General features: G+C 39.5%; 3 protein-coding genes across 4 annotated transcripts; 2 read left to right on the forward strand and 1 right to left on the reverse strand.

Annotated features, from left to right (window-relative positions):
• The first annotated feature begins 119 nt into the window (after window positions 1–119).
• Window positions 120–4,682, forward strand: LOC148426265 (uncharacterized). Its single transcript, XM_088410972.1, has 3 exons — window positions 120–636; window positions 865–1,518; window positions 2,807–4,682. Exons 1-2 carry the CDS (start codon window positions 301–303, stop codon window positions 1,348–1,350), a joined length of 822 nt encoding a protein of 273 aa, XP_088267098.1. The 5' UTR covers window positions 120–300; the 3' UTR covers window positions 1,351–1,518; window positions 2,807–4,682.
• On the reverse strand, window positions 1,646–4,047 carry LOC148426266 (uncharacterized). Of its 2 annotated transcripts, none has more exons than XM_088410967.1 (2): window positions 3,732–4,047; window positions 1,646–3,213 (listed from the first exon to the last, which is right to left on the reverse strand). In XM_088410967.1, exons 1-2 carry the CDS (start codon window positions 3,943–3,945, stop codon window positions 1,871–1,873), a joined length of 1,557 nt encoding a protein of 518 aa, XP_088267093.1. In that variant the 5' UTR covers window positions 3,946–4,047; the 3' UTR covers window positions 1,646–1,870. The 2 variants fall into 2 exon arrangements, with proteins under 2 accessions (XP_088267093.1, XP_088267094.1); XM_088410968.1 differs by lacking the exon at window positions 3,732–4,047 and adding an exon at window positions 3,516–3,720.
• Window positions 4,683–4,772: 90 nt separating the features above from the next.
• LOC148426267 (persulfide dioxygenase ETHE1, mitochondrial-like) lies at window positions 4,773–7,373 on the forward strand. The gene is made up of 7 exons (XM_088410971.1): window positions 4,773–4,900; window positions 5,473–5,617; window positions 5,699–5,847; window positions 6,181–6,310; window positions 6,503–6,592; window positions 6,676–6,792; window positions 6,931–7,373. Exons 1-7 carry the CDS (start codon window positions 4,850–4,852, stop codon window positions 6,975–6,977), a joined length of 729 nt encoding a protein of 242 aa, XP_088267097.1. The 5' UTR covers window positions 4,773–4,849; the 3' UTR covers window positions 6,978–7,373.
• Window positions 7,374–9,900: the final 2,527 nt, after the last annotated feature.

Consider the following 9,900-nt stretch of genomic DNA (forward strand, 5'->3'; position numbering starts at 1 on the left):
AGTATGTTTAAATTGTAATATTGTGCTTTATGAAAACAATGCTAAGGGTTAGTTATAGTGCAGACAAAAATAAATTACAATTACTGATAAACTAACAGTTTTTGCCGAAGATAAAGAATATATGCCTGTGTGTTGTGATATAGTGTATGTCTAAATGCGATGACCTGTGTTGAACTGCTTGTGTCGTCACTTCCGGTTCCCTTATAGCTATTCACTGGCGTCACGATCTCGCGAGTAGGCGCCATTTTGTGGGTCAAGCTTATACATTACTGTACTTGTTTACATCGTTAGTTATTGAAAATGTCAGACTCATCTACCTCTAACGTTACTTCTGTAAAAATAACGCACGCGGAAGGTTTAGATCAACAGTCCCTGGAGCGATACAAGTCGAAACTTGGTTGGATAAACGGAATCGATCCGTTCGAAGCGGAGGAAAACTTTTCAACTGACTATGAAAACTTGCCTAATATCACGTATCCCGATATCGTCAATTATTTAGTGAACACTGTAAGCGCATACTCTTTAAAAGACATGAAAGCTTACAAATCACTTGAGTCCTACAACTATTTCGTGTGCGGATGGGTGAAAGACGTCCAGCATCTCTCCGTCAATGATCGAATTCTCATCATTGCCACGGTAAGCAATGGGATGATGATGATGATGATAATCATAAGCTCCACTGGCGGTAGTAATTATAAGATACTAAATTTGTTGTCGTTTATTCAATATATTATTTACATACATGACCATATTTAAACTAAAATGTTATCATTTCTATCCCAAATACTACATATAAATGAGATATTTTGTTTAAAGGCCATATATGCTGAACCGGTTTTCTCAAGCTTAATATTTCTTTTTCAGGTGAAACATTCTCAGTCTTTGAATGCCCCTCCCCTGAGGCCACGGGTTATTGCGCAGAAAGATGGTGAAATCCTCGCCGGACACTGTACTTGTTTGGAAGGATTGGGCGAGACCTGTAGCCATGTTGAGGCCCTGTTATTTGCAATTGAAGCTGCAGTTAAAACACGCGATTCCAAGATGGTTTCACAAGAAGCTGCATACTGGCTGTTGCCCACAGGTGCATCGAATGTTGAATACAGTGAAATCAAGAACATTGACTTTGGATCACAAGAGTCCCTGAAACGAAAGCTTGATGAAGCAATGGCGGGGCCCTCAAGTGTGTCTGTGAAATGGACATATAAGCTACCAAAGGTGTTGCCACCAACTGATGAGGAATCTGATGCTTTTCTGGCAAAGTTGAAGCAGACGAAAGACAAAGCAGTTTTGTTGTCCGTGATGCCCAAATATTCAGCTGAATACGCACCTACCTCTCTCAATCAGTCATAGCTGAAAATTTTGACAACTGCATGAAGAGCGATGAATTTCTACAGTCAGATATCAGAGACTGGCAGTGTCACAGAAGACCACTGAAACATATGTCAACAGAAATTTCTGTTTGCTGACCTTTTCACCTCCGCTCAATGGAATGTTACGAAAAATCTCAGGAAAATCAAGGTAATAAATCATATTAAAATGCATTTCAAAAATTGTATTTGTTTTATATGGCCCAAAATTTGGACAATGATTATCTTTGTTCACCAAATCTCGCACGTTCAGCTGCAATCGCATAGAAATGTCAGAATTTCATTACACTTTGAAATGACGTTTTAATCATCTGCTGGAAATTTCAGTATTTCCATAATTTGTAACATAACACAAGGGTTAAAAAAGTTCCAAGATATTTTCATTTGGTCAGAAGTTATATTATCACACTTTCATAAAAAGTCATGTCTATGAAACACAAATGCTGCTAACTTGTGTGACAAACTCTTATGTGCTTTGAATTAAGTGGTACAAATCATACATATCAATCAAAAGGTACGGCAGAGCCACAAAAATTTACCAAGCAGCAACATACAGTTACAATTTTATCCACTACAGGTGTGCTATTACTATGACTCAATAAATAATCAATGGGTAACGTCCCAGATAATATGGAATATTTATTTATCACTAAACCGATCCCGCGCTCCACATGAATACCGACGTTAGAAATGCCGCGTGTTCTCTCGATCTGCAGTGCTGGCAACTGAGACTTCCCTTTGGTGAACCCGGGTATCTTTACCTCTGCGCCCACTAAACCGACGCTCTCTTTGATATCGGAACCGCGATCGGCTAGCACAACATCTCCCGGAAGAAGTTTCTTCAGTATTCCGCAGTTTTCAGTTACGTGTTTGTCACTCGCACGTCCACCCCATCCTTTCGATATGAAGGAAACCGAACCCTGCGGAGTTATTCCGACGAGATACTTAACAGTGTTGTGATGCTTATCGGAAGACCACGTTTGGCAGCGAGATTTCAAATTAGAAGGCCTCTCTATGGAAATTTCAAAACGGTCAATAATAACACACACTTTTAAAGAAAAATCTTTTCTAAATTCTAGAGGCATCGACGTTCTCAAGTCTTCTCTTTCTGGCCAGTAAATATATCTTTGTAGCCTGATATACATAACATGAATGACTGCCAAAAATGTACAAGACACAGTTGCTTGAGACACGTCAAATCTGTAGGCAAGGTCTTGGTCAGAAAAATTATGTCTCAATTTCATCAGAACTAAAATGAATTTTTGAAATTTGGTTAAAGAACTCTGTGTGCGTGCTCGCTCTGTAATATATTTCTCAAGGTATTCAAAAATAGCTATCAATGTTTTGTAGCTCTGTAGACCTGTATAATAGTTTATTTTTTTGTCATTGTCTTTGAAAGACTCTTGTGTGATTCTCCAACCGTCCAATTTCGATTTCAGATCATAATTTTCAGTCAGGAGTCTTTGGCACTCGTCCCTTTTGAACTTGCACAGCTTGGAACGGCACCTTCGCTTTTCAACAGATTCTGATGGTAATGAATCCACCGGTAGAGATGATGTTGCATCTGCAGGTATGGATGACACATCAACAGCTTCTGAAGATGATGCGTTCTCTGATGGCTTCGCATAATCATGTTCACCTTGAAGACCTGACAACTCCAACAAAGCTTGTGCAACAAAATGTTGCTTTTGTTGAACTTTTCTGTCTTTCGTTCGCTTGTACCTTGTCATATGTTTTGTTGATTTACGTTTTTGTACCATCGATGATGTGTTAGCTGTTTCTGCAACAAGCTTAAGTGACGGGGCCCAATCAGGATTCGTCTCCTCAAAAAGACCTGCTGGCTTACCTAAAAATAGTAAAATAAATCAATCAGCCACAGAAAATAACATACATTGGCATACTTCATCCGGCGGTACTAGGTATTATAGCGTCAATTACATCAAATTTTAAAACACAAATAGACGAATGCCAATATATTAAATGGCCATTCATTAGCATCATCTCAATGTATTTTTAAAGCTTTAAAAGTTTAGCGAAAATACAAATGTTTACGTTGAACTTTTACAACAGTTTTACAACACTTTTATACGGATTTTGCCGTAAGACAGAAATCAGCATTGTGGCGGACACTAGGACCATGTCTCTCACCCAGTAGGCATGTCTTTATGATCCTTTGATGCTTTGAACCTGTTGGCTTTGTCTTTGCTGTTTTGGACTTTGTTGTATCAGTTTTGTGATGGCATGCGAAGAGTAAAGATCTCCACTAGCACAGCAACGTGTGGTTTCTTCGCCTCGCCACAGCATCATATTTTACGGTCACATGACGGTAAAAATATATTTGAGCAATCTTACAATAATATTCACCTTCAACAAAATGGTCAGAACAGACTTTCGTGTATTTTGTCGGTTGGAAATTCTTTCGATTTATCCTTGCAATCCACATGTTTCTTCTCCGCTCACTGAGTTCCTTCGTGCGTTCGCATTCGTGGTGCCTGACAACAGGTATTCCGAAGAAGCTTCTTTTAACAGCGTTGTTCGCCCTATTGTGGCAACCGTGGATGGCGCATGTGTTTACCATTGTCAAGTACTTTAATTATCTATAAACGCGCGATCTCTACATGTGTTTGCACACTGACTGTTTATTTTTCCCACAATATGGCCGCCGAGTTTGGTCAGTGACGTCAGAACACTTCCTGAAACAGTCACGTGGTCCAGCCGGCCACCAGTCACGCACTTGCAGGGTTTTTTAAATTGCAAACTTGCTCTAAATGAAAACGTGCTACTTATGCACACAATTGCACTTGAATCAAAGAACCATTCTTTTCTACATAATAGCGCCAAACTGTATTCCCAGTAAATGTCCAACTCTACAATTTGCTTTGTGAATTATTGAAGACCATTTTTCTGTCGCTTACAGCAATTTGAAAACACTGCCTAAACTATGAGTCAACTTTCTAAACAATTTGTTTGCGCTCTCGATAAGGCCATTTTTTGTGTGTGGGAGGGGGCGAACTTACTACGAACTGCTTACTTACACTCTGATTTTAATTCAGCAATTATAAATAAGAAAAAATAAAACATCTCACTTGAACTGTCATACTAATATGTCTTTATAAAACGAATTGTAATCTGTTTTTGTCCCAGACTCCCAAAAACAAAATATTTACAGTACAACATTGCACTTTATAGAAACAATGACAAGGATTTGTTATCGTGCAGACACAAAGGAAATTACAACTACGGATAAGCGACTCAATAATATGAAGGAACATGATTTTGTTTTTGCAGAAGATAAAGAATTCTGTTACAGTGACTGAGTTAAATGTAAACTGCTGAAGCGTTTTACTGCCCCCCTTAGTATTTGAGAATATCGGCTAACTGCAGGGGGAAGTCGCACTGAGTACAAAATGCTGCACAGCCCGTGCAGCGCGTCTCAGTTCCGCGCAGCGTTCACGCGTCAAACATAAACTAAAGAGAACGCGATGGTCACTCTGCCAGAGCTCCAGAATTCCAGTGGGCTCTTCTTCAGACAGGTAATTTCCACTTACTGGTTATTGTACTGGCTTTTTGTGTGTGTTTTGGTCGAGTTGTTTGCTCGTTTTGGTGCTGCAAGCAATTACTAGCTTTCGGTCGTAAGATTGTTAAATTGGATGCAAACATCTCTGATTGCTCGTCATCGCATTCATCTCGTGTTAGTATATTACAATGACTTCAAAAGTTTACAATGACACCTAAGGTATAATTAGTCGAACTTGAACCCACTAACATCACTCCTAACTTAAGGAATGCCCTGGACTTTTTATCATGCACGATAAAACCTGCCCGTCGGGTATAACAGTTTTAATCAAATTCCTTGATCTTCTTTTGCAACGTGCAAGTGGGGCAATATTCAGGAGGACTGACTCAGTGACTGCCTTCCACTGGGCTCCTATGTCTTCATAGTTCATCATTTTTTTTTGCATAATCGTTGCTCGAGGGGTTGAAAGTTGGCATCGCTGATCAAATTTATTAGAAATGGACACATTGCATTGTAGTTCGGGATGATGAATAACTGTGTAAATTATTTAAGAATAACAGTGAACCTGATACTTGTTTTCGTGTGAAGCTGTTTGAAGCCCAGAGCAGCACCTACACGTACCTGCTAGCGGACACCGTCACCAAGGACGCCATCCTCATCGATCCTGTTCTGGAGAGCATTGACAGGGACCTTAAACTCATCAGCGAACTTGGACTTCAACTAAAAATAGCAGGTCAGCAGATCGAATTATATTTTAGTTCAATCCTTGTGATGTTTCGTTGTGAATAAATCTCGTGATTGTCTCGATTCCCAGTGAACACCCACTGTCACGCGGACCACATCACTAGCACGGGGCTGATGAAGACGAGGCTAGCCGGACTGAAAAGCGCCATTTCCAGATTAAGCGGCGCCACTGCCGACATCTTGCTGTCTGAGGGAGACCGGATCACCTTTGGAAACCATGTAATCAATTATTCTACTCATTAAACGGGGGTGTCCAAACCCTGTTTCAGAGGGCTGCTACCCTGTATGTTTTTGTGGTTTCCATACTCCAACACACCTAATTCAAACGATTAGCGCATTAGCAAGCGCAACAGAAGCCTGATAATGATTCTGATCATTTGAATCTGGTGTCTTGGAGACCAGTTCCTCTTAAATAACTGACTTTTGGGTGGGTGTGTCTTTTAAAAAGCGGGTGTCTCCAAAATGGATATAAAGTTGGATGTTGTTAGCTCTGTTAACTGACTAACTGTTAGCTATTTGGTGCACAGAATCATTTGAATATTACCCCTGCAGTATCTGACCGTGAGAGAAACGCCAGGGCACACAAACGGCTGCGTGACGCTGGTGACGCAGGATCAACTCATGGCGTTTACCGGAGACGCCTTGCTAATTCGGGGCTGTGGCAGGACTGACTTCCAACAAGGTAATCATGATCAAAAATAAAAACTACTTTAATAACAGAACAAGTTAATTTGCCTTACTTTATTTCGTTTTGGATCATTTTTGGGGCTTGGAGGTCTTCTGCCAGAGGTTTGTTTTTGTAATGCCTGCTTTGAGACACAAGAGGGCACTGTTGAATTTACACTGTTGAACTTTGGATGTTTTCCTCTGTCAGGTTCCCCTGAACGGCTGTACAGTTCAGTTCATGAAAAAATCTTTACCCTGCCTGACCAGTGCCTTATCTACCCAGCACATGACTACTTAGGTGGGCTGACCGATGACTTCCATGTAATATTTGCATGTCAGTTAGCTGAAGCGCACGGTGACCACTGATAGTTAACGCTCCAGGTCAGACCGTGTCTACAGTCAGCGAGGAACGCACGTTCAACCCTCGCTTGACCAAAAGCCTGGAGGAGTTTGTGACCATCATGAACAACCTGAATCTTCCAAAGCCCTCCAAAATAGGTACAAGGCCTCCAATAATATAATCCCTGTCAATTATCAACTGCTAACTTTGATTAGAAGCAAAAAAACATTTGTCCTAATATATCTGTGAATGTATCTTTGCTTTTCTTTAAAAAGTGATCTTTTTTCTCCTTGCAGACATTGCAGTGCCTGCGAATCTGGTTTGCGGAGTTCAACAAGTTTAAACAGTGAACTTTAATCAAATATTGTAAATTGGTTGTTTATACTCACGCGCTTGCAGCTTATTTTATTGTAAATGATCTCACAATGAAAATGTGCTTCCCACAATTCCTGCACTTGAATCACGTGACCATCCTTGACTACATTATAGCTCCAAACGCCACCATTTGCTCTATGAATCACTAAAGGCCATGTTTGTGTTGCCTACAGTAAATTAAAAACTCTGACTAAACAATGAGTCAGCTTTCTCAACAACTTGATTGTGCTGCCTGTAAGACTTTTTTTTTTTTTTGAAGGGAGGGGGGTCAACTCCACTAACTGTTTACCTACGCTCTTTTTGCATAATATTGCGTGATGTTAATTCAGTATCACCAATTGTCAATAAATACAAGTAAAACAACTCCCCTGAAATGTCCTACTGTTATTTCTTTGTTAAAATGAAGAGGACTACCATTAATCTGTATTAGTCTTCCCAAAAACAAAAGTATAATACTGTACCTAACAATTCCAAGGCTTGGTATAGTGCAGACACTAGACTATGCGTACTAATAAGTGACCATGCTGCAGTAACAATCAGTTCTTGCAAAGGATAAAGAATATATGCCTGTGAATTGTGTTATGTTCTTTGTTTACATATGTTGATGCCACCATATATGTTGAAACATCCATTATTTAAAGTAGTGTTTCTCAAATGTGGGTGCATGTACGACCGGGGGTATGTGAAGGCACTCCAGGAGGTATTTGAGATTTTAACCGGGTTTTGTGGGTATCAGTACCTCTGTGTCGTGAGAGAAATGCTATATTTTTTTCTTTTCAAACTAAGAGCAAATTAATTGGAACACAAATTATTTCCTAGTTATGGTGGCACCTTTACAGAACATCTTCTGCCTCTATACATGAAAATAAAACTAATGTTATGAAATCCACAGGAGTTCCTAAATAGATTACGCATGGAGTACAAAGTGTACTGTAGACAAGTACCATATACTAGAACAGTGGTTCTCAAATGGGGGTACTAGTACCCCTCTGGGTGTTTGAAGGAACTTCAGGGGATACTCGAGATTTTAAATAAACAAACATGCAAAAATCCTTTAAAAATAATTATTGAATTAATTGTCTCAGGAAAATACAAGTTCATAAAACAAATTTTATATTCTGTAGGTTATTCAATTTCATCAGTGGAAAAAGCCAGATTCTCCCAAATACTAGAATTAGTTAAACCCCACTTGTCATGTGCCACCACTCGTTACCTGTCAAGTTAATGAATTATTTTTGTGAACACATATTTACTATGATCCCAAAAGACGACACTTTAAGTTGAATATTTTTCTGTGGACAAATATTTAATAATAATTAAGTTAATTATTTATTTATTTTGAATAGCTGTCTTCTGTAACCCCAAAACAGGATGCTTTTTGCTTAACATTTTTCTGTGGACAAATATGTATGAACTTTTTTTTTTTTTTTGAGAACAGGTGTGACACTTTCTATTGATTATTTTTGTGGGGGAAAATATTAATATTGAAGTTATTTCTTTTTGATGACAGATTTCTACAATGATCCAAAAAAAGTACACTTTAGGTTATAAGTCAGTTTCTTAAGGTCCTGTTGTACAGAAAAACTTTACCCACAGGAAAAGAAAAAGAAATGACTTGATTGAGCTGAAATACAAGTCTAAAGACTAGTACAACTCTCCATTCGAAGTGTTTGTCTGGTTATCGTCCCACTTAATCACACACTTCCGAAATGACGTCACGCAAACGCATCATTCAGTGGCTAACATCTGTCCCTTTCAACACGCCAGACAACTTTACAGTACGGAACACCCCCTCCTTGTCTTCATCTTTTCCAACCCATAACCTGAAGATATGAAGATAAACAGCATGCCCATCTGTCCTATTAACCTGGACATTTGGCGCCAGCTGGCCCATCTGCCGAGCCTCCTTTCGTTTTTCACACCCACTTAGGCTGCCAGCCACTCTATCCCACGCCAAGCGCCTGTCACTGGAAACAATCTATTATGCTATCAGCTCTTTCAGACGCGGCTGTAAAAGAGGCCAGCCTGGGTATTGAAGTCCTCGCAGTTAACCGCAGCTGATTTTTGCCCCATGGATGTTAAAGAAAAGTCAGTGTGTAATTATCACTAAATAACACTAGCTTGTGCTTTCCAGTGAATGTCTAATACGCAGCGGTATTTTAATCCTTACTTGAGACTGTAATCACACAATAGGGACTTACTTACTGTACAGTGTTTGACACTACGTGGACCACATTGATAATGGCCTCCCTGTAAGAGGGCATATCCTATCTGCACCTGAGTAGATTCGATGCTTGTTTGTTTAGTGTGGACTTTGGGAAAGAGAAGGTGAATAAAACTGCCTGAACACAGCATGAAGTTGCTGGTCGACCAGATTTTTAAAAATAATCCCAGGAACGGTACAATGTTGCTGAAATGCAAATATGCAATAAATTCTCACCAGGATCTTTGTAAAGCAAATTTAATTGCTAGTCAATCTGGTGAGTAATGCTAAATGTGTTCAACAGCTCTAAACAATTCACTTTTTGTGCTCTGTCCTGCCATTATGCCTACAGCTAAATTTATACTTTTGCAGTTTGGGTTGAAATGCCACTATTGTCGTTGTGCTTCATCAAATAAAGTTTAATGTTTCCACATACCCCCATGCAATGCCCAGTCATTGCTATTTACTAGTGAATTGACTGAGTAGTTCTATAAATATTTGAGATATCCTATCGTGTGAGTGGTCATTGAATGCACCTCGTCGATCAGCTGGCAACGTGAATCACAGTACTCGATTTTCCAAATCAAGCAGTTTTTTTTACTCGTTCAGAAAACTGAAAATCATTTGGCACTTCATATCCCGCAGTCCCACAGTGGAAACAAGCCGCCAGAAATGCTCAAATCACGAA

This window comes from Hippichthys cyanospilos, chromosome 3 (assembly GCF_059441005.1).
Source record: "Hippichthys cyanospilos isolate Australia breed blue-spotted pipefish chromosome 3, RoL_Hcya_1.0, whole genome shotgun sequence".
Classification (NCBI taxonomy): domain Eukaryota; kingdom Metazoa; phylum Chordata; class Actinopteri; order Syngnathiformes; family Syngnathidae; genus Hippichthys; species Hippichthys cyanospilos.